The sequence below is a fragment of the Centropristis striata genome, chromosome 15 (genome assembly GCF_030273125.1).
Source record: "Centropristis striata isolate RG_2023a ecotype Rhode Island chromosome 15, C.striata_1.0, whole genome shotgun sequence".
Classification (NCBI taxonomy): domain Eukaryota; kingdom Metazoa; phylum Chordata; class Actinopteri; order Perciformes; family Serranidae; genus Centropristis; species Centropristis striata.
Window position 1 is genome coordinate 5,062,673 of NC_081531.1, and position 25,493 is coordinate 5,088,165.

The following is a 25,493-nucleotide window of genomic DNA, read 5'->3' on the forward strand; positions in this document are numbered from 1 at the left end:
CACAAAAAGGGATTTTATTCAAAAATGAATAAAGGAAAACATCAAAATTAGGATGTATGATGATCAAAAACAAACTAATTGAGGAAAACCTGGAATACTGAATGATGAAAATAATTTATAGCAAAGATATAGAACATAAAAACTCTGTCAGGTCACTTTAGACCATGTTGTGCATCAAAGGGTGAATAATGACTAATTAAGAGCCAGTATGTTACTTATTTGCATGCTAATAAGCAACTAATTATGTTGTGTACCTTAATATAAAGTGGTACCAAACATGGTTACATTGTCAAACAAAGAAGGGAGATTTTACATCGTCGTTGATAGAGAACAGGCCTGATGCAGGTGCATTACTAAATTGAGTTACACAGGTGGGACAATCAATCCACCAGGGACATATGTCCAGAGAGACAAATGTGCAATGTAAGCTCTTATCATGATCATAATCAGTTTTAAAAATGGTGATAGCCTGGAGACATTAGTGCAGATGTGGGCTGGCTATTATCTTGCAAATTTAACAGATGGCAGACAGTAATATTAAATATTAGGGAAAGTGTCAGGCCGTGCATTTGTTCAGGAAGTATGAATTGATAAATGAAGTGGTGTGGTTTACTGCTGCACCACAGTGGATGGGGGTGTGAAGGAGGGGGTTGGTGCAGCTGAAAAGAAAATATCAATCTTCTATCTGTTTCCTGGGATCAATACACACTTTGAGAACGCTTATGCTGCTGCTCTGCTGAGAGCGAAGCAGAGAACAGAGAAGGAACGGAGCAGAGAGGTCAAGAGAGCAAAGCAAAGGGCAGCTGGGAGGAAACATGCATCTGTTCCAACAATATCAGCTGAGGAGTGAAAGTAGAGCCCAAGAGAGAATAAAAATACTGTGTATACATGTTTTGTGAAGCTTAGAATAAGAATAATTACAAATGTCTAACTTCTAATTGAAAATATCCCTGTTGTGGGACTAATAAAGGAATATCTGATCTTATTTTATTCATGTAGCCTACTCTCAGTGGTGAAAAGGAGCTACATTTACATTTATATTTATTCAAGTACTGTGCTTAAGTAGAAATTTGAGGTACTTTTACTTTACTTGAGTATTTCCATTGGTAACACTTTACAAAAACCATCATTTATAAATGGCAAATGGATAGTTTATTAATGTAAGTTAATAGTTACTTTACCATTAACAAACAATTACATTCTAAATAATAATGTTTATAAATGGACAAAACAGTTTAGTTTAGTTTTTAACACTATTTTAAGCATTTGTTAATGATTTCCAAATGATTTATATAGCTTTAAGAAAATATGTAGACCTAATTGTAGCACTTTGTAAATGGTTAATATTTGGTTAATTAACCATCTATAAACATAACTTAGATTGTTATTGTAAAGTGTTACCTTTCCATTTTATGTAACATTATACTTATTTTATTTAAAGTGATTCTACTAGTTTTTAAAACATTTTTATATATTAAGCAGTTAAAATGAGCCCTATCTTCATTCATTCAAAATTAAATGCTGCTTACATAAATGTATCAATAATAATTAATAATGTAATAATATATTTGAAATATAAAACCAATCTGAGTGGGTGCATTCTGCATAATGAGTACTTTTACTTTTGATACTTTAAGTACATTTTGATGCTGATACTTTTGTACTTTTACTTCAGTAAGTTTTGAATGCAGGACTTTTACTTGTAGTGGAGTAATATCACAGTGTGGTATTAGTACTTTTACTGAAGTAAAGGATATGAATATTTATTCCACCACTGCCTACTCTGCAGGATAATCAAATGTCCTTCACCAATTTATAGGAAAGAACATTTATTAAAGTTCAATACTTTTTACAAGGTCCAATAACTCCATAACCTTAACAAGATCTTTGCATCTTAAATTTTGCTTTTATGGAACCAAAAAAGAGAACCAAGCTTTAATATAAAAGGAATTTGTAAAATGAAAACCAATCAAATGACTATAATTCTCATATTTCCTTGCAAGTTGACCCTCATTTAATGAGATGCAGTGAAAATGACTCACCAAACACCACCAGTTCAGCAGGATCACTGTCTTTCTCTCCAACCATGTTGGTTCCAACACACACATACATGCCAGCATCACTTTTCCTGGTGTTGGAAATCATCAGTTTGCCTCCTCGCATCTGAAAAAGAGGAGGAAAAGAAAGCAAAAGAGGAGGGGGGGAGGGGTAGGAGAGGTGGTGGAGGAGGGGAAAAGAAACAAGACGAATGGAAAGAGGTTAGAAACAGGATATTGAAGCATGTTAGTCATGAGAGAGGCCATCACATCATTTTCAGTGTGTGTTATGACAGATGGCTTCACTGCTTGTTCTAACACTGTTTGACAATGGATCTTGCTCCGGGCAATTGCCATAGAAACATCTTTCACTGCTCGGCTTTTAATAAGTCAACGCATTGATTGATGCTGGCATATCAGGACACATACATACAGCAGGTTTACATGTCTGGGTTTATTGTATTGTGAAGTTTTTTGGCTAGTTATTTCTTAAAGGTGCTCTTCTGATGGAAGGATTGAAGGATTCAATTAAACATCAATCAATGCTGCTCAATAGCGATGCTGCTTTTCAATTAGCAACAATGATTGAACTGGATTGATTCTTAATCAGAGGCTTGTCGACAAAAATCAAAGCTCTAAATTATTGATTGGTCAGGGGGTGAGGAAAAAAAATGAGTTGAAAAATGAAGCAAATAAGCTAGCGTAACACTAACGCTACAAGTTGTAAGCTAATAAGCAAGTCTAATAACACTTTTCTGAAATTAAAGCTGTTTCCAGTTCAGATCACTAATTTTAGGATATGTGTTGTTTAAAGGAACTCACAGTGATTCTCTCGTCTTTGTCGTTGACCCGGATGTTGTTTCTCTTCCAGGAGATGGTGGGCTCAGGATGGCCTCTGGGGGGGATGCACTCCATGACAGCTGGCTCACCTGCTGCTACCACCACATCGCTGGGCGTTTGACGGAAGTCATCTCTCAGAACTGGAGAAAAGATTAAAAAAAGGAGAAGAGATCAGAATATGGGTAAACTTCTTCGCTGACGATACTATCTTTTATGTGACTTTGCATTCATGTAATACCTTTCTTTATTAGGGTTTTGAATGACAAACCAATGCAACTGGATATTCGGATTAACAAGTCAGAGATACGGCTTTTGAATTCATTTTTCAAAATATCATCATTTACGTAGGACGTGTTGCAGCATTGCACTGTTTCCGATCGGACGCCTTTTAGGGGAACTCCGCCCCATTGTGTGATAGGCCTAAACCTGGTCAGTAACCCAATTTGCTCTGGATTTCAAAAATGTCCTGCATTTATTTCCCATGTTATATAATGCCTGCTGTGTGTTTCTGTATTGTTTGTCAACTTATTTTTTTGATTGAATATTCCAAGTATTCTTTAAATATCTTGTTTTTGATAACAAAAGATCATTATTTCCATTTTGCCTCTCATACTTTATGAAGAAAAAAACTTTTTGTATTATTACATAGCTAACTACTTGGCTAAGTAGCTTGCTACTGGAATTTTAAAGTGTGCTACAAGGTTCGATTTTCCAATAATATTCAAATAGTTTCCAGCAAATATCAATGTTCAATGTGTATGTGCTGGTTGCTGTGCATACCTTATGAAAAGTAAGTGTTTTATGGAGTTGCAGACATTGTAGTGGTCTGCATGCACCCAATATACACTTTGTATTATTGTATGAGTATTACACCTCATTGTACATCCCACTTTCAAACACAACCTCATTTGGCCATACTTGAAAAATCTACTTAATCTCCCACTATATGAATACATAGTTCCTATGTGCCCGTACTGCACTAGTTCATAAAACATAGAGAACTGTCTTTGAGTCAGCCTGTTTCCTTTATTCCAAACACATCCCTCTATAGCCAACATCTTGTGCTTGTGACCTAAAGGCTTTTTCTTTCTCATTCCAGTCTCTAAAGCTCTGTTTCCTCTCAGATTACAGGTGAGGAGGATGGTTTTGTAGTATAGGATGATGGACTGACAACACCAGTCTAACAGGAAGAGGCGAAGGCTTTGCAGGCCTGCAGGCTAAGTCTGGCTTCAGCCACTCTGGGGACTTCCAGTGGAGATATACCACATAGTTCTGGCATTCCCATCTGGCCCAAGTAACCCCCCTAAGAACGCTATAACTGATCTCAATAACAGCTCCACAAAATATTCATTCATTCATCATCTCTCCGAGGCATTTATTAAAAATTGTCCAAAGTTGAGCAGAAACTCTTTCAAAATAGCACTTGGGGAGTATCAAATTCCTCCCCTCAAATATTCCAGAAAGATTTCTTTGAAGCTATGGGAATGTGTGAGATTTTGAACATCAAGGAGTTGATGGATGATTAATTGATGCTAGAGGAGAGCATGTTTTGATTTGCATACTCTTGTACAGTTTAATGATATATCTCATTAAGGGTATCAATAAGTTATATCAATGTAATGACATTCCACTCGTGTCCCGACTCAGATTTCTCCTGAGCGTGCAAAGATCTGCAGGGCTGTTGATACTATCACAGAGACAAATCAGTTACTTCAACTTAAAAAGTGCAAGTCATGTCAGAAACTGCACTGGAAAAAAAGCCAACTTGTATTTTTTGGCCTAAAACAGTGATTTAAGTTGGTAAAACTTGGAAATATAAATTATTGACATTTAGGGCAATAATGTAAGTTAGCACAACAAAGGAAGCCAGTTGTTTGCTCAAAAACAAGTTTGTGAGTTGTTGTTACTTATATCTTTAAGTTGGGGTTCACAACAAGGGACAATAGTTCTGATAACTCTTATTTCTTTGTTGTGAAATGCGGGAAAATCGAAAGCTAGCGGCTAACTGATGCTAGCAGCGCTGCTTGTTACAGCTACAAGAGTAGCCATTAGCGTATCAATGCTAACTCAAAATAGTGGTCGCAACATTAGCTGACATTCATAGCGGCGTTACAATCATGCAAATTCGGCACATTGCAGAAGTAAGGATTAAAAGTTATTATACGATGTAAAATTATAAGTTAGTACAACTTACAGTTGAGTTGAAAAAAATCTGAATTCAGAGTTGAGCAAACTCAAAAACAAAACTTAAAATATTAAGTTTAATTGTCCAACTTAAAATTTTATCGAAGTTTGTTGCCTTGAAATTTTGAGTTCACCCAACTTTTCTTTTTTGGCAGTGTGGTGTCCTAGTTTACTCCTCACAGATTCTGAACATTGCTACTAAAATAAGCTCTCAAGTGTATCTCACCTCTCAAAGAACAAGCTTCTTTAAAATGCACTTCCCGAGTCAATACTCTTCTATTAGTGAATAAAGCATTCTACTGACCCGCTCATAGCAAATAAGCACAAATTAAAGCCTGCATTGATAACGTTCTGGTCCAATTATGAAGCTATTCCATTAACATTTGAGACCCATTCACTACATTTGACAGCATCACGGAGCTGTCAGATGGCCTGATGGATGGGGTGAACACATTATGAATTCACATTGGCCTTTGCATCAGCACTTTATATAATTAAGTATTAATGAAAATAGTCTGTACCTCTGCTCAGTTAAGTTAGAACCTATTCCTACATGAGCAATAGATACTGTAAGCCAAGTAGCACTATGTCTTTTGAAGTGAATATTCTATTACTCTTTCCAGCCCTCGAGGAAAGAAGGCCGGCCCCCCTGTAACCCCCCCTAAGACCTGATGCATTTGTCATGTGTTTCATTCAGAAGGTGGTTGTTTTGAAATGTGTCTTCAGTAGAAAATGTAAGTGCTCTGTTTACATTTGCCCTGAAAATTAAGTTTCAAAGCTTATATTTCCATATTCACTTTATATGTGAAGCCTTGAGGAGCGAATAAGCAAACAGAAGAATATATGGTTTGTTATTGCAGTGGAATATGAAATTCCTGAAAAGTTATGGATGCTCTGAGCCATCTTCCATTGTAACCAGTGGCTAAAAACAAATATTCACCTCTGCCCATCCATATCATTTTATGTTCATGTAAAGCAGGGACTTGCACATGTTACTGTTTGCCAGTAAATGTCTCCTGCAGGCATTTTGTCCTCTGCATCTATCAATAGCAGGCGGCAACCTCCTGGTCTAAGCAGGGAGGCAAACCAGGAAGTGCCTTAAGCTGCATTCTACCAAAAATTCCAGCAGGGGGCGCTAAGTTTGGCTGCAAAAACATTTCTGTCCATTCATTTCAATGCAAAATGAGAAAACTTCTCACTTGATTTATTACCTCAGAATTTTTTTTTAGGACAACACTATGGTCAATCACTAGTAAAAAATCTTCTTCAAGACAATTTGATGTTAATAGTGTAAATAATGGCCCCATTTAGAAGAAAATAGAAGATAAAGAATCGTATGATTTGGGGCGGGGCTACCTTTGTTTGACAGGTCACTAACAAGGCGAGCCGTCATGAGGAGAGAAGAAGAACAATGCGTATCCACGGCAACGTGTCAATAAAGTTACATATAACGATGTATAGATATAAAAAAGGACATTTAGCGGTTTGGTCTCATAACTTTGACCCTTTCACTGTATTTTCACTTAATGACAGTTTATTTGAACGTTTTGTTCAGTAAAATGTCTTGTTCAGTGTTTGGTTGGACTAACAGACACTCCAAGGAGTCGCTGCTCAGTCTTCTGAGGTCAGTAACAAACATTTTGCATCACGGGACTACGTCCATTATTGATATACAGTCTATGATCAATACAGATCATGCAATGTGTAGAGAACACAGGTGCTTGCATATTTTATTCACTCAATTATGTCTTCACACATGGTTTGGTATACAGACAAGAGTGTGTGTGCACATTTGTGAAAAACAACACCAATGTCGGTGTAATGTCACAGGCCAGCAGGGAGGAGTCACCGCCTCGTCTGATTAATGACACACCTCCCCTCATGACAGCACAGCACATTAGCATTATCATCACCAACCATATATCTGTGTGTCCATCTATCCATCCCTCCATCCATCCATCTATTTAACCTCTCTCACACTCCCACGTCTGATATTTCTCTATCTGAAGCACCTGCGTTTGTGTGGAAAATACATTGTATCTCAAAGTCAGGCTGTACGCCGCAAAGGCTAATTTCTCTTCTTGTCAAGATAGCGCCGCGTCCTCTTTGAATGACGGCGTGGGTGTGTATGTGAGGAGATAAATCAGTCTGTTTTGTTTGTAATCAAGGTCATGTCAGTGTTTAAGGAGGATATTTTTCATTTCCTCATTAGCTGAAGACGGAGCCTGAGCTCGCCTGGCGCTGATAAAATACAGATCTAGACAATTCTTTGTGGGCTCCTGAACCTGGATGTCGCTGTCTTTTTTTATCCGTGTCTCTGCGAGGGATCAAATTGCCACTGATGGCTTTAGTCAAACCCATATCCTGATGGCCAATTACTTAGCCACGGAGCAGTTGGGGCTCTCCAAATCCCATTGGCCCTTCCGATCCTGCAATGATATTCCAAACCACACCCCTGACCTTATCTACCTGCTGCTGACATTTCCCCCAATCACTATTCACAGCAGATTACAAAACCCTGACTAAATTGTTCAGTAACCTGTCTCATCACGCAAAGCGAGGAGGGAAATGGGGCCGGGCGTTGCACCCCAGGTCTGAATTACCATGCTGCGGGGTTAAAGGAGCGCTGTGATGACCCGTCACACACCATTCTGACATCGTGGCTCCAGGGGCCCCAGATCTCTCCCATTCTAACCCTCCACACTCTCCAGATCTGAGCCAAAAAGACGGTGTCTAGAAGTTTATTAGGCACTGGCAATTACCCATGAGGCCCTGTGGGGCCCATATTAAGTGGGTGCACTTTGACCCTTTTCTTTAAACCCCTTCAACAAAGCCAGAGTAATCCTCACCACTGGGCCCGAACGCTGGGCTTCAATCACAGCACAGACACAGTAACACACAAGATAAGGGCCACAAGCACATAAACCTGATATATAGATGTCTGATTGGAATGGAAACCCTGGAAATGTATTCTTACTATTTTTCTTTTTTTATGTGTTGTTGTTTGTTTGTTTGTTCATTGTTGTCTCATTATGACTACATGGGTGTAAGCGTACTTATGTTTGTAAGTTAATAACAAGTTATGTATGTTAATAATGGTAATAACAAGTTCATAAACTACATTATGCGTTATACATACATATATATATAAACATTATTGTTGTTATATCACTGAACATACAGATGTGTATGTGGGGATGGGAGGGGTGGGTTTTGTCATTTTTATTGTCTGTTTTTATTCTTATTTTTTTGTAAAGCACTTTGTGCTACATTTCTATGTATGAAAAGCGCTATATAAATAAAGTTTGATTTGATTTGAATATAGTAAATTAACATAGGGAGAAGGTTTAATAAGCTTTGGCTTCTTCCTTTTGAACACAAATAAGTGTTGAGTCTTGCTGTTGTTTCATTTTGTGTTGTTGTCTTGTATTTATTGTTGTTTACCCCACAAATACACAAAAAAAACCATAAAAGCTAATAATTATTTGCAATTTCAGACAGATCGATGATAAAATCCCAATTCCAAAAACATTGGGACAATATGCTAAAATAAAATATAGCAGATTCAGAAGAGTTTTAGATAATGTCCCAACTTTTTTTGAATCTGTTTTGACCAGAAATGCATCTTGTTTGTTGTAATTAAGTCACTCAGCTTGAGAAAGCTTTAAAAAACGACAAAGAAGTTTCAGTCAAGCAGGACGAAAACGATCAATTGGTCGACTAACGGTGTAAAAAACAACCACATCTGAGTCTCGACAGTAATCAAAATCAGATCAGTGCAGCGTTTAGCTTCACCGTCTGTAACAGATTGCTGTCATTCTGTATCTTTACACAATGACAAACACATTAGTCACACAATAACAAACGACACCCATCTGCACGTAGCATTTATCAGCTTGTGATGCACACTGATGGATGTGCGAATGCAAATTACACTGAATCATTACCAAAAATTAAAAACACGGAAGCTAATCTAATCTATGTGTTATTGTATGGAAGCAATATTTATCTGTGACCACTAGACTTGTGAGATTTACCACCTGTGCAAAGTATCACGACCCTGCTGTATATCAGGGCATCATTTGAGCATTTAATTGGACATAAAAAACACCTTTGGGGCGAGCTCAGGCTTACTTTTAATTAAATGGCTTTATCGCTGTCGTTAATGTTCCTAGGTCTGCTTGTGTGTGTGTGTGTGTGTGTGTGTGTGTGTGTGTGTGTGTGTGTGTGTGTGACAGCACCCCCTCAAGAATAAATATTCAGATGGCAGAGAGAGAATGACAGATAGTCCCTTGGCAGGCGGAGTAAAGAGTGGGATGGAGGGAGGGGAATCAAGAAAAACGTCCTCAGGTTCAGGCTCTGTTGTGGGGGACTGAGCTGGCGGTTCTACACAGGGGCCTCCAGGGGCCACTGCCCCTGTGAAGAAGCCCTTGGCCCCTGCTGTGGCCCCTGTGTCAAACGATGAACCACGGAACAATTCTTTCTCATTTTTTGTTCAAACAATATCTCATTGTACACAAAATGAACCCAGAATGTGTACTGTATATATATATATAAAAAAGATCATTCTCACTGTACTGCACTTTCAGAATAAAAAAAAGTAAATGTGCACAAAAAGGAGAAATGTCATTGTCGTACAAAAATAGTTGGCCCCTGTGTCAAAATAATAATAAAATGATCAATTTATAACGATGAATGACGGAACAATTCTGACCTATTTTTTGTTCAAACAATATCTCATTGTACACAAAATAAACAAAGAATGTGTACATTGTATAATAGTTGAATTGTGCAATAAAACCGTGTGTATATATATAAAAAAAGATCATTCTCACTGTACTGCACTTTCAAAATAAAAAAGTAAGGTAACGCTTTATATTATATATAAGGTCCTTGTAATAACCATTAATTAACAAGTAATAAGGCCCTTGTAAGTCCTTAAAAGATGCTTATTAACATTATTGTGTGTTTATAAGCTTATATAAGTGTTAATAATGGCATTACAAACACCCATGACCCACCCATTATGTCTTTGCCATGCCTTTATTAATCTTATTTTGTTTGCTTATTGATATTAAAATATACTTTATTGCTCATCTATTATAAGTTAACTATAAGTTAACTATGCTTTTTGCAACTACCGGATCTAAAGCGAGAACAATGCCTTATTACTTGTTAATTAATGGTTATTAAGGACCTTATTATAAAGCGTTACTGAAAGAAATTGTGCACCAAATGTGAAATGTCATTATCGTACAAAAATAGTTGTTATTGTTGGTCTCGCCAACAAGTACAAGTCTCATTGTATCTTCCAAGTATACGAAAATTAGATTTTTAAATAACCTAAAATAAAGGGTTTGAATGCATAAATATCATCTTTGGTGTTTTTTAATGGGCCCCTCTGATTAAACACTGGCCCCTGCTTGGCCCCCACAGTAAAACTGGTCTAGAACCTCCACTGTGGTCACCCGGCAGCTTACATCTTGTCCCGACACGAAGCAATCTGCTTTGGTGTGAACACACGCAAAAACACACCAATGTTCCTGTTCTTGGCCCAACTACATACATCATTCTTAGCCCTTTTCACAAGACGGACACATAGACGTCTTCTCTTTTGTAGCCTGGTCCCAGAGGCAATATCTGTCCAGGCCCTTGGGCCCAACAGGGGCCCCCATCAGAAGCCACCTTCCATCAGCCACTCTCATTATCCAGAGTGGACCCCCTCCGATCCCTATCAACCATTACACCGTGATGAAACGGCCCGCACAGGATATTGTGTGTGTGTTGTGATGGGAGGGTCTGGGGAGGATGGAGGGGAGGTGGGGGTCTCACAGTTGGAGACAGATGTCCGTGCTGCCTTTAAGCACCCAGCGCCTCCCCACCACACCCAATACAAACATAGACACCGCACAGATATGCTGCACAGCAGCTGTAGCAGCAAACACAGCAAAACACTGTCTGCATCCAATATTACCAGCCCAGTCTAATATACAGGGAGGCTGGAGACTGGAACTCCCCTGCAATGTAGAAACACACACACACACATCCTTGTACTTCTATCTTTTTGAGGACCCTCATTGGAATAGTGAATTCCCTACCCTTAACCTAACCTTCACCATCTCAACTAAATATCCAACCCTAACAGAAACCTAATTGTAACGTTATCCCTAAAACAAAGTCTGAACTCTCAAACAAGCCTTTAAAGAAGTGAGGACCTGCCGAAACGTCCTCACTTTGCAAAAATGTCCTCACTCTGTTGGTTAAAAACATGTTCCGGTCCTCACTTTGTAGGAAGTACAAGAACACGCACACACATCCTTGTACTTCTATCTTTGTGAGGACCCTCATTGGAACAGTGAATTCCCTACCCTGAACCTAACCTTCACCATCACAACTTAATGCCCAACCCTAACCCTAACATAAACCTAATTGTAACCTTAACCCTCAAAAATGTTACAAAAATGTCCTCACTCTATTGGTTAAAAACGTGTATTGGTCCTCACGATGTAGGAAGTACAAGAACTCACACACACACACACACACCCACACACAGAGTCAAGAAGCCCTTAAACCATTTCTTTATCAACACTTTCTGACAGCTCCACCTCGAAAAACAACTCGGTTTAAAGTGTAATTCCATTTTTCTCATGGTGCTGCCGTTTGGCTCTGTGGCCTGAGAGTATTTGATGGCCTTGAGTAAATGACATAACATGGTTTAACTCTCTGAAAAAAAGCTCATATAGCCAACAGGGAAATTGAGCCGGCACTAAAGCTAAATGAATGGGAATCACAGCGACAGGGCATTTCAATTACTGCTTCTACGAGTCCAGAAGGGTCACCTTCTCGGCCCGGTCTACCCTTCAAGCACACACACACACACACACACACACACACACACACACACACACACACACACACACACACACATAACCTGTTCATCAATGTCTGATGCATTTTTCCCCTCAAATTTACTCCCTCCATTTTCTTTTGTCCCTAAGCGTGTCCGCTGGCGTAGCCATTTAGGCCGCCGTCACTGCTGCTTAGTCCTGTCAGCTGAGTCCATTTAGCAGCCACAAAAGCTGCCCGGACCCCACCCACTCAATCCCCTGCACCCTCACCCACAGCACTCCCACCCATGCTGCCACCAAACCTGTGCTGATGGTAGAAAAGCAGCTGGTCCCACTAGTCACAATGACAAGGGCATGAAAAACGATTTCCATGCATCGACACAAAACATGACACCCGAGGTGAACACCTAGAAGATCTTCTTTTTGTGTGACTAGTGAGGAGCTCAGGTGTTGAAATAAAGAATCAGTTTGATAGAGGAGTGTTTACCAAATTGATCCTGACCAGGAGTTGACAGAAAATCTCTGCAGTACAAATTACCAATACGTGAAAGCCCTGGCAAACCTCAGGAAAACCAATTATTAGCCACTCTGCTCAGATAACACTGTAATGAAATCCACAAGTCACTGTGATGCATTACAGGCAGATTATAAACCTGTTATTAGCATAGATAAACCTCTTCTTACAACATAATCATCAGGCAAATCCAAGAAAATTACATCCAATTTAATATGCATGTCATGTTCCCATGATGTTTATGATGCTTTTTGTGTTATCACCACGAGTATGTAATGTAAAATCCTGCCTACAATTGAATTAAGTGATAAAATATTAGAAACCAAGCCAGCCCTCGGTGCTGTTGGGAGAAAAATAGACCGATTATCTGTCAAGGTGCGACATTTCATGGCTTTTTAAGCGCTCATAAATGCCCAGACCTGGCCCCTCCACAGTGTCTTGTCACACCCAGACGTGTTGGAAGGGGGTGGGGTAATGCTGGATGAGGAGCGGGTGGTGGGGTGGGGGCTAATACTTGGCAGCGGTGCAGTCTGCAGTCAATATAACCGTGGGCCCCACATGCAGCAGTGGGACAGCACAGGAGGCACTCATTATCAGCCACACAGACACTGGAGGGCTGTTCATCGTGTGTGTGTGTGTGTGTGTGTGTGTGTGTGTCGGTGCGTTCAGACCGGACGCGTAGCGAATATTTCGCGCGACAAGATTACATACAAAGTCAATGCAAACACGCGAATAGACGCGAATTTTTGCCGGCGGCGCGAATCACGGGTTTCGCGCGACACGAATGCCGCGATTGACGCGAATTTCGCGGCGCGAATGAAACAACGCGAATTCGCGTGAGTTCAATAAATTCAACTTTGGCGAAATATTCGCGTGACGCTGTGTCGGGTCAGCCTATCAGCGTTGAGACTCTGGACGACAGTGTCCGAGATACATACATGAGAGAGAGGAGAAAAGAGGCAGGAAGGAGGGAAAAAGGTGGAAGTACTCTGCGGTCCTCTCTCCGTGCTGAGTGCGCCTCCGGATGATGTCACTCACCCAGACACGACGGCAGAGCAGGTACAGGGACGCTATGCTTGTAATGTCAGCCATGGTTGATGACAGAATGAAATGGAGGCAATTATTTGGCGCTAAATAGTCTCTTGGGCGAAAATTCGCGTCGCGTTACTCGCGCGAGTGACGCGAATTAAATTCAATTCTCGCGCGTATCAATTCGCGCGAGTAACGCGACGCGAATATTCGCTACGCGTCCGGTCTGAACGCACTGTGTGTGTGTGTTAATGAAGCACATGGCCCGTAACACGCTGGAGAACAGAGGTTGAGGATGATCAGGCCAACTAGCGGGCACCCTGTTTTCACAGAGCTGCAATCATGTGACAATAAGATTATATGTTTAAGCTGGCTCATGCCTAACATGGGAATGCATGCTACACAGTACACGTGATAAATATTATGTAAGTCCTATAAAAATGACTGGAAGCTGGGGGGTCTTAAAGGTGTGTGGTGCAGATGCCACTTTGATGCCTGTAACCATGAAATGGGATGAGTAAGTTAATTAACATGGCTTATGAAAATTCATTTTCCTGTTCACATGCAGCTTGGGTTTTTTTCATTGTGCATGTTGACAAAAGTCATCTTCATAATAATAATAATTTAGTATAGTTTATATATGGATTATGGACCAGAAGGGAACTTGGAGAACTTAGACCTCTTCCAAGGCCACACCCTATTTCTCAGTGTTTATCAATGTGTGTATGCACCCCGGGATTGAGACCCTCCAAAAAGTTTAGTGGATTTCTCCTTGGCCCATACTACACCGTTCCCCCAAGATTCATGAAAATCAGGTTTGTAGTTTGTCTTTAATACTGCTGACCAACCAACCAACCAACCAACCAACCCACCAACACACCAACCAACGAACCAACCAACCCAACAACCGACCAACACACCAACCAACCAACCAACCAACGAACCCACCAACTGACCAACCCACCAACCAACCGACCCACCAACCAACCAACCCACCCACCAACCAACCAACCAACCAACCAACCAACCAACCAACCAACCAACCAACCAACCATCAACCAGCAAACCAACCAACCAATCAACCAACAACCCAGCCAACAAACCAACCAACAAACAAACAACCCAGCCAACCAACCCAGCCAACCAACCAACCAACCAACCAACCAACCAACCAATATCATACCTTCTTTGTGGAGGTACTTAACCTAAGCAAAGGCTGTACTATGTGCAAGACACTGATTTGCCCCTTTAGTCTCTTAAGAAATTTTCAGCTGGACTCATGTTACTCCATGCATCAAATACAGCTAAATAAAGGGCCATTAAAGTCTGCAATGGCTGAATGTTTGGCACAAGGTGAGCCGTATATCATACCCTGCAAAACTGCCCAATAAAATCTGTATTCCTGTGGATACTGGCCTGCACCCAACATTTACTCAGGGTGAAAATATTTTATCACTTTATTTTGCCGTTATAAAAAAGGAAAAGAAAAAAAAGCTGTCAAGATGTGTTTTGCTCCTTTACACAGCATTAGTCATTATAAGTCATTAACTAATGTGTTTTAGTACATCTGAATCATCCAGCTAGTTACGCCAACACACAGATAAAGATCAAATATTATTGGTACTTTAGAAGTGATTAATGATCAATGAGGGTGACTTTTCAAGCAATGAACGTCACACTGTACCATCAGACTATGCCTATATGTCTGTATATAAATAGATTTTAAAGGCCTTGGCTAGCCTTCAATCTATTGTGCGAGATCTCCACCCTTCGCTCTTCCTACCCCCATCACATACGATACTGACACACTCATGCACACACTCAAACGGAGCAGAACAAGCCTGAGGCATGCCAAGCCCATTTGATTGAAATAGCCATATTTCAAGTCAAGAGGGAGGCCATATTAAAATATTACTTGCAGGCAAAATCTTCTCACATCAAAGCCCCTGTCCAACCCCTCCTATTAACCTGCTCCTGCAGAAAACACCCCAAGTGTGTGCACAGACACGGATAAAACCAGTCTACTGTAAACATGTGTGCATTCACACACACACAACAACAACAACACTCTCACTGAGAAAGTTCTCCTCATTTGCGTGTAAATCCTTTCAATCTCCTGGCATGGGGAGTGTTCACCTATGTGCAGCACAGCAGCGGGTTCCCATCCCAATTCGGAGCTGGTGCTGCTGCTCCGGCTGTGCTCACCCACCCAGCAACCTTGAGGTTAATCCACCGCAAACCTCCCCTGGCATGCCATGTTGGCCTTCTCTGTGTCTGTGTGTGTGTGTGTATGTGTGTGTCCATGTGTTTTTCTGCCAATTTTTCATCTATGTGTTTCATCTCTGCAATTCCTGATGGGATACGCATGACTCCCTCGACCCCTGACAACTTGCAGAGCAAACTCAGCCGAGTATGGACTCTGTAATTCTCTGGGAATTAAAGTAACACTGCGGCTTCCCGGTTCTTGGGTTTCGCTCCCAGAAAGTGAAAAGATCCCGCAGGGCAGACTGGCGGTAAGAGAGACATCTTTCAAACAGCCCAGTTGCCGCCACAAGCAGAACCTGGTCTCACAGGAATCCGTGAAACTGACACGGATTTCGCTACAATGCAAGTTAATGACAGTCATATCCCTTGGCTATTGGTTTGTTCCAAGTCACGTGACTTTCAAGGTCCCGGCGGTCAGAACAAAAAACATGGCGGACAGTTCTCTTATTTTTAGTGAAAAAAAAACAATATTTTGACTTCTTTCTGCGTTTCTGCATAAAAATGGATTTTGATCAAATTTCTAGCGAGAAATATATGTTTTATTGTCTAAATATTCACTCAGTGAATGTACATAATCACTTTGTATGTTGGAATAGCCACGGGATATGACTGCCATTAACTTGCATTGTAGCGAAATCCGTGTCAGTTTCACGGAAATTTGAGTGATTCCGTGGCTATTCCACGGATTTTGAGTTAAGAAAATCTGTGGCTATTTCACGGATTCCTGTGAGACCATGTTGCACAAGCGTCCGCCCAACCCTGCTGGAGTGTCCTTGGGCAAGACTATGATTTGTTTCCGACTCCAGGGTGCTGTCGTGTAGCTGACCCTGACTTTTGACCTCCTTCAGTGAGGAGAAAGAAAAAACAATTTCCTGGTGTGGATCAATAATATCGCATTATCAAAAAGCTGTGTTTAAGATTTATCTCCGTCTCTCTTTAGTCTCTTAATGGAAACTGATGATAAACAGTGAAGGCTGCTGACCTCAGAAGGAGGAAAGATATGTTAGGTAGGATACAGTCAAGGTGAATGGTTTTTCCATGTTCAGTCCGTGTCAAATCTATCAACTTAATGAAGCTGTGGGTTTATTGGCTTCTCTTTCAGAGGTTGGAGGATTCCAGTTGAAATGTTTATATGTTTGATGATAAAAGAAAGGGACTGAGGATTATTTTGGGTTGATATTATAAATCTCTGAGGGAGATGTTATGATCTTGCCCTGCATGAGTCTCTTCTTCAGCTGATATATCCTTTAGGGCTGTAGTTCTCAACCTTTTTGAGTCGCAACCCCCAATTTAAGATGCATGTTGTCTCACTGAACAGAATCTCACAGTTCAGATCATACAAACTCAGTTGATGAGATGAATTGTGGACAAATAATGAAGCGGACAACAACTAAAACATCTCTCTGTTCTGTGCATTTATAAATATTTTTTTTATATTTTATTGTTACTTTTAACAAAATGACCAAAGAATTACATAAAATTAAGCAAATAGGGACTGAAATTGACCACGAAATGACAAAAAATGACCATAAAAAGACACAAATTGACAAAAAAAGACACAAAATGACCAAAAAAAGACACAAAATGACCAAAAAAGACACAAAATGGCCAAAAAAAAGACACGAAACGGCCCAAAAAAGAAACAAAAAAGACATAAAATGGCCAAAAAAAGACACAAAATGACCAAAAGAGACACAAAATGACCAAAAAAAGACACAAAATGACCAAAAAAGAGACAAAATGACTAAAAAAAGACACAAAATGACCAAAAAAGACACAAAACGGCCCAAAAATGTTTGGAGTCGGGACCCCGAGGTTGAGAATAGCTGCTTTAGGGAGCGTGCAGATATGCATCCCGCAGCCCTGCAGCTCTTTGTTACAGAAGCAAATGTATGCCTCTCTTATGGCCACTATGATGCCAAATGACATGGATAAAAACAAGCCGTGTCTGCTCAAATTATCCCAGCTATTCATGAAATATTCAAACTGTTTGACAATACTTAATTCAGCTTGAGTGGCTCCCCACTCCTCATGAAGCTGAATAAATTATCAGGTGAAGCTGCTCGCGCCTGATTGACAGGCTCGTAAAAACAGCAAATAACCTTTTGACAAAGAACAATCTGTTGGCAAAAAAAACACATTCTGGAGTGGATTTTAAAGGGAAATTTTTTGCTTTAGTTGGAAAAGCACCATGCCTTTAGAAACTGAGGAAAAGAGGAGATGAAACAGCATTTTGATGGGATTTTTTTTTTGGCAAAAACAAGCCAGTGGAGAGATACAGAGAAAAAATCTGGACCGCATGCTAAGAAGGGAGGAGGGAGAGGAGGGGGATTTGCAAACATGCACATCCATACCCGCACTTAATCTGATTGTAATTCAGGCAATATGTCCGTTGAATATGAGGTGTGGAGGGTTTTGTGTGTACATTTGCAAGTGTGTGTGTGTTGCACCATAAAAAATGAACCTTTCCTCCACACACACACATAAAATCATGAAAAAAATTATTAGACCACCTGTTATCGTCAATTTATTGTTCATTTTAATGCCTGGTACAGCTAAATATACATTTGTTTAGACAAATATAATAATAACCAACAAAAATAACTCATAAGAGTTTAATTTTAGAGTTGATATGTAGCCATTTTCCATGGTTTTCTTGATAATAACCAAAATCATTTTCAGAAATATATAGAATATAAATGACCCCCTTTGTCATATTGTATGTATATTTATGTATATGTATGGACGGGTTGATGGTCATTTCGTTGTCCTAGTACTTGTTACTCTGTTCATAATGTGATAATAACCTTAAATTAAACTCTTATGAGCTATTTTTGTTGTTATCATTATACTTGTCCAAAATTATATATTATAATATTATCCTTTAGTTGTACAAGTCATTAAAATGAACAATAAAGTGAAGAAAACAAGGGTGGTCTTATCATTTTTTCATGACCGTCCATGAATAGACATATAAGGCTGGTGTAAAGGGTTAAACAAGGAGAAGTAATGCAGTAATGTATTCATGGCATTGCTAAGGAGACACGAAACAACATGGACAAGCCCTCACTCCCCCTCTATAACCCTCCACCAATAACACCCACCCAGGACCCCGAGGGCCCCCCACAACAATACCATTACAGAGGTGGTCGGGCTCCTGTGTGTGGTCAGCTAATAAAGCAATTGTCTGGCCCTGAAAAGAGGATTACTTTAATCTAGTAATGGCCGATGTCGTGCGGCCTATAGCGGCGGGGTAAGAGGGTCACTGAGAATTGCTGAGAAGCCCATTGTAAGCCCCCCCCACTACCCCACCACCCCCAACCCGCCTGCCCTCAAGTGCCCTCAGCTGACCCTCAAGGCCAATACAGGCTACTGTAGTTCACTCATCTGGAAAACCAGAAAAACTCTTTAACTCCACCTCAAGGAGAACGGGCTGGACAGAGGTGCCTGTAGACCAGTAGTTCTCAACCTTTTCAAGTCGCAACCCCCAGTTTAACATGCATGTTGTCCCCGCTCACTGAACAGAATCTAACACGCACAGTTCAGATCATACAAACTCAGTTGATACATCTGTCTGTGCATTTATATATGTTTTATATTGTATTGTTACTGTTAACAAAATTAAGCAAAAAAGGACTCAAATTGACCACAAAATGACAAAAAATGACCACAAAATAACAAAAAATGACCATAAAAAGACACAAGTTGACAAAAAAAGACACAAAATGAACTAAAAAGACACTAAATTACCAAAAAAAGACACAAAATTACCAAAAAAAGACACAAAATTACCAAAGAAGACACAAATTACCAAAAAAACACATGAAACGGCCCAAAAAAGAAACAAAATGACAAAAAAGACACAAGATTACCAAAAAAGACACAAAATGACTAAAAAAAACAAATACAAAATGACCAAAAAAAGACATTAAATGACCAAAAAGACTAAAACACATGAACACTTTAACACAGTGGAGACAGAGCTAACTTCCAAAATGATTTGGCGACCTCCAGAAATCATCTCACGACCCCAATTGGGGCCAGGACCCCAAGGTTGAGAATAGCTGCTGTAGACAATGGGCGCCCCCACCCAACGCTCACACACTCACACACAACTCATTAATTATTGACCACTGTGGTGGGATGGTGGCAATGAGCACCCTCAAGTATTCCACTCCAACAATGAGAAGTGAGATTTTAACATGGTGGTTTAGGTTATCTGCAGACCGATCACAATGCTAGGTCATAAAGCACAGCCTTGTCATTCACAATAGCCGCCCATCAGATAGTAAAGTCACACATTTAACTTTTTTAATTTATTTAACTTAGTTGACAGAGTTGTGAAAGATAAATATCAAGTGTTTCTTGAGGAGTCTGCAATGTGGGAGGGATGACATTTACACCAAGGTGGCATGTTATGGGCAGATTTGAAGGAAATACTGCAGGGTTTTGGGCATGATGGTAGGAACACAAATGGTTTTCGATGTCTTGGCTTGAGGCTTGAGGCCATTAGCACCAGCTGGCTCCAAGATAGCCCTCGCTCACAGCGGCTAATGAGACCACTGCCCTGGCATCACCAAAACAAGGTTGTCAAAGACAAAAGGGGCTGAAACATGATGTCAAGTATCTGTGAGTGACCATTCCAAGTAGAGCATTTTCTACCAATGTTATACCCCACAATCATTGAGAGGGAGGAGAAATGTAGCTGATATATTTGTAAAATTCTGTCTCATTGTATTCTAAAGTATGGTGGCCCTGAGAGCTCACAGCGCTGCAACTTAAGAAAACACATGCAAATACACAAAACACAAGCAAATTGAGAAAACATCTCCATCAACCGCAACACAACAGAAGTGTTTCCAGAGGACACTTAAAAGTGATGCACACGTCTGAACACGCATGTGATTTTATCAAGTTATTTCAAGATAATGATAATGTCATGTTATAATGTGAAAATATAACTTTATTTAATGGTAATGATATTTTCATGTTATAACGTGATATATGTCGTTAGCCCGCTAGCGTTAGCCCGCCAGCCCGTATCAATTACATTGCAGTTAAACAAATCAAATAAATGAATGATTCACATTTTAGTTGGTCTCTCTCAACGGCACTGAGTTGGTCTTGGTCTTCCTTGCCTGCTAATGCTAGCATGCTAACGATCGGCCGCTAACGTTAGCAAGCTATCGATCGGCCGCTAACGTTAGCACGCTATGATGGTTATAGCATTCAAATAATCATTATCTTGAAATAATGTGATAATATCACAAGCGTGTCCAGACCTGTGCATCACTTTTAAGTGTCCTCTGGAAACACTTCTGTTGTGTTGTGGTCTTTGCAGCCTTTTCTAAATGCTGCGCTTGTGTTGTCGAATTGATGAAGACGTTTTCTCAATTTGCTTGTGTTTTGTGTATTTGCATGTGTTTTCTTAAGTTGCAGCACTGTGAGCTCTCAGGGCCACAGTACCAAAAGCCTTCTTTAGGCCTTTAAATTCATGGAAGAGATCGCCTCACATGCACCTGTAGCAACACAGCCCCTTGGCGTTTTCTAACCCAGTTATGTTTGGTCTGAATGCTGGCCTATTGTGGGATCACATAGTAGGAAGTTGAGTTTGCAGCTAGTGTTGACAACAGTTTATTCTTGTACTGGTGGAAAAGCACCCAGACAACTAAAAGCTCAACACAGAACCCTGACTGCTGCAGTGAGCAGCCTCCTATGCTGTCTCACCGTCTTGTAAGCCCTGTCAGATTTTCTCAGTAGTGTATCTTGTTATTTGCACACACACACTTACACACAGTCTCTTCCTGCATGTGTGCTGTTGTAATGTGAGGTCGCTGACACTGTCCAGTTTCCCTGCCGGAGCCCGAGAGGTGAAGAAGGTGAATCGTCTTTCTGACATCAGCGTCTTCCCGTTGGAAGAGAGCCAGCTGACCCCCTCTATCAGCTGTCCCCGTCTCCTAATGCAACTTATGGCCCAAACCCATCCCATGCTGCAGTTCTCCTTGTCAAACGTACGCAAATGTGTTCACATAGCTGGAGCAGATGGCCAGGCTTTGTATCCTGCCTCGTGCCCAGCACACTCCTCACCCTGCTAGTGTGCCATGCCTGTTCATACCCCTGCACTGAGAGGGGGAGGAGGTGTGGGTGCGGCTGGGGGAGGGAAGAGCAACAGTTCCAATTTTCCACCTGTCAACAAACTCTAAAAACAGATGGATCTTGGAGCAGAAATCCATTTAGCTCCACTTGAATGACTTAAGCCCCCATTCGCTGACCTTTTATAACTCCGAGGTGGGAGCACGTCTTAAGGAGAAATGAATCTTGTACAAATACACACGAGTAGAAATCAATAAGCATTTTCCACAGCTGTTTGCCCTCGTATTTACCATTTGCAGACAGGTCAAATATACCTAAATCCCCCCTGAAATACCTTTTTACCACAAAGAGCTGGCCCTCAGTGTTACACCGGCCATATCAAATACTCAAAGGTGAATGCTTCTGTCGATAGAAAAGTTCCAATGGATAACTTTAAGTGAGAGAGTGCCTTTCAAACAGTCTCTATGCTGTTATGAGTCAGGGAATTGGAAAGGGGAGAGCAGAAAAACTGCGACCGAAGTGAACAAAGACGTGCATACTGAAAGCAGATCCAATGAGGCTGACATGAAAGATTAAGCAATCTCTACTGTTAAACATGCTCAGAAAGATGCTGTTGACATGACAGTATAGCAAACAGTCCTCGACATACAAGATAGGAGCATAAGCCCCTTATTCATATGCAGAAGAGGAACCATGTTCATTTACATAATGTTAATTTAACATTTACCACCAGTGATTTGGAATAGACTGATATTTTCTGCCACTCAAATATTAATTTTCCACCAAGTGCTTACAAAATGCTGCATCAGAATTGAAAAATATTGCTTAAAATGTCTCTTGATAGAAGCCATATCCCTCATCAAATAAACCGCACACCAAAAATTGAGCTTGAGGGTGGCCATGTATTAAGGCAGCCCCGGTGAGAAGATGTCCAATTACTAGTTTGAGTTGTCCATTTCCTGGAGCGAGTTATCCTGAGGTAGAATAAATTGCCAAATAACTCGAAATAGTTTCCAACACAGAAAGACTCGTCCAATTACTGGAATAAATTGTCCAATAATTAAAATGAGCTGGATAAACCTAGAGTTAGTTGGGAAAACAATTACAGTGAGTTTGCCAACAATTGGAATTTGTTGTCTAGTGACTTAACCGAGTTTTCCAATTAACAGAATACATGGACACATAACATTTACGCTGGGTTGTCCCTCAAGTTTCTCCAGTGATATCAGTCAGTGCGCTTACATGAACAGTTTAATCGAGCAATGCAAATATTGCGTCTAGTAGGACCTTTGTCCTTGTCCCAGTTTACATACAACTGAGAAAATCGAATAACTGACGGGAACGTGTCCTCCTCCTCAACACTAGGTGGCAATATATGTTATTTCAGTGGGTTAATATGGCCGCCTTTACGGTTTCGGCTACTGACTGACGACCTGCTAATGCGACCGGCTAATGTGCAACCGACTAATGCAACTGGCTGATGTGACAAGCTAATGTGACGGGCTAATGTGCAACCGACTAATGCAACCAGCTAATGTGCGACCGGCTAATGTGCAACCGACTAATGCAACTGGCTGATGTGACAAGCTAATGTGACGGGCTAATGTGCAACCGACTAATGCAACCGGCTAATGTGCGACCGGCTAATGTGCAACCAGCTAGTGTGCAACCGGCTAGTGTGCAACCGGCTAATGCGACCGGCTAATGTGCAAACGGCTAATGGAACCGGCTAATGTGACGGGCTAATGCGACCGGCTAATGTGCAAACGGCTAATGGAACCGGCTAATGTGACCGGCTAATGCGACCGGCTAATGTGCAAACGGCTAATGTGCAACCGGCTAGTGTGCAACCGACTAATGCGACCGGCTAATGTGCGACCAGCTCATGCAACCGGCTAATGCAACCGGCTAATGTGCGACCAGCTAATGCAACCGGCTAATGTGCTAATGTGTAACATGTGGAGCATGCGCACATGCGTTGTCTTGTCATACATGCCGGCGAAAATCCAATTCCAATCACATTATCTGGGTGTCCTAATCAGAGTTTGAGAATTCCAACATCAGTCGGACTAACACGTTTACATGCACTTCAGTTGTCCAGTTACAGTCAGATTAAGGCAAAAATACATTTTTTTCCAAGTGTCATGTTAACGTACTGAGTGAAATGCCCAGTTACCACGGTCAAATGAGCTGCAACTATTGTACATTGAGCTCATAAACAACCACAATCAGTGGTTCAATAAACACAATGATTTTCCCAATAACTCCACTGATTGGTTCAATAACTACAGCATGTTACACAAACACCACAACAAGTTGAGCGGAGATCATTTTGATTCTTTGAGCGCTCTGTCTGGTGATTCACTCTAAGCTTAGTACCTGGTAACAGCATACTTCTCTTTCTCTAATGTCCTATTCATCCGCACTATAATGACGCTCTGATTGTGTTCGACTGATTCGTCTGAACCGTGTATTGATCGTGTTGGCCTCTTGTGCTCACTGTCTGTCATTAATGACGCCTGTAACTCCCCAGATGTATCCTTGGCTTGGTGATGAATTGATGGATTTCCTTGGAGCCACCTCCCCCTCTACACATCTGCACCACTCACGCCCAACTGTCAACCATTTGTCTTTGCCATCTAATCTATTATTTGTGTTTGGTTCAGTCTATTTCCCCATCGAATCTCATCACATTGCTGTTGTCTTTTGTTCTACTTTCTCTTCCAGATTCCGCACTGACTGTTTTTTTATCATAATGCTCCCTCATGCCCCCTACGGGCGCATTCAGGCCCACATTAGCGATACATTAAAAAGCACAGGCTTCTCATTAATTTCAATGAAGCTGCAGCAGTGATGCAGCAGGGGGGCTGCAGCAGAGAGCTCTGGCTCAAAAATGCATAGCAGTTTGGGGATGGGGTTTATCCTGGTTCAGATTTTGCACCTGTGCAGTGCAACATCTGGTAATACACTACAGGGACCAATTAACTACATGTAAGTACAAATTACATGTGGAATACCTCTTAGCATGTTTACCTGTAAAACACTGAGACAGAGGAGCAAAAATAATCTGTGATGTGATAACTTTCAAGCAGTATAAAGTGCCTTTGTGTCTGGGAAGGCTTCCAACAGAACTTCCTGGTTTATATTGCTCTTTCCTAATCCTAACCCTGAGGCAACACTCTCATACCACACAGCCCCTTGTGTAGTTTAGCCAGAGGGCGATCGTTGGCCTCAATGAGCCCAAACAGGGGGTCATTTGCATCCTGTAAGACCATGACTAATGATTCTCAATTAATTACATTCTTAATCAAGATTCTGGAGTAAAAAACATGCAAAAATACATAAAATTACCATTAAATTGGCTACATTAAGGCTTAGTTTGGATGCAACAAATATTCAATATAGTTTCTTAAAGTTTTAATTATACTTAAAATATAAAAATGGGTCATGTTAATAGTGTTAAATACTAAATAAGAAGCAGGGATAATGGATGTTGCCTTTTTAATTGTACACTACATGGATGTACATACTTGTATGAGTATATGGGATGTTATATTTGGATGATTATAATGCTGTGTAGAGTAAATATGACTTTCCAAGTGGTGATGATTTTGTGATCTTTTTCTCATACATGTTCTAGGGCACAGTTTGGGTTCTCAGCTGTCATGTTTAGACTTGGAAACT

At 40.6% G+C, this 25,493-nt stretch overlaps 1 protein-coding gene across 1 annotated transcript in view; it reads right to left on the bottom strand.

Annotated features, from left to right (window-relative positions):
- Positions 1-25,493, bottom strand: part of robo3 (roundabout, axon guidance receptor, homolog 3 (Drosophila)) — a 140,133-nt gene that overhangs the window by 66,005 nt on the left and 48,635 nt on the right. Inside the window, 2 exon segments of the mRNA XM_059351807.1 lie at positions 2,043-2,163; positions 2,859-3,016. Of these exon segments, the coding sequence (XP_059207790.1) occupies positions 2,043-2,163; positions 2,859-3,016 (279 nt within the window).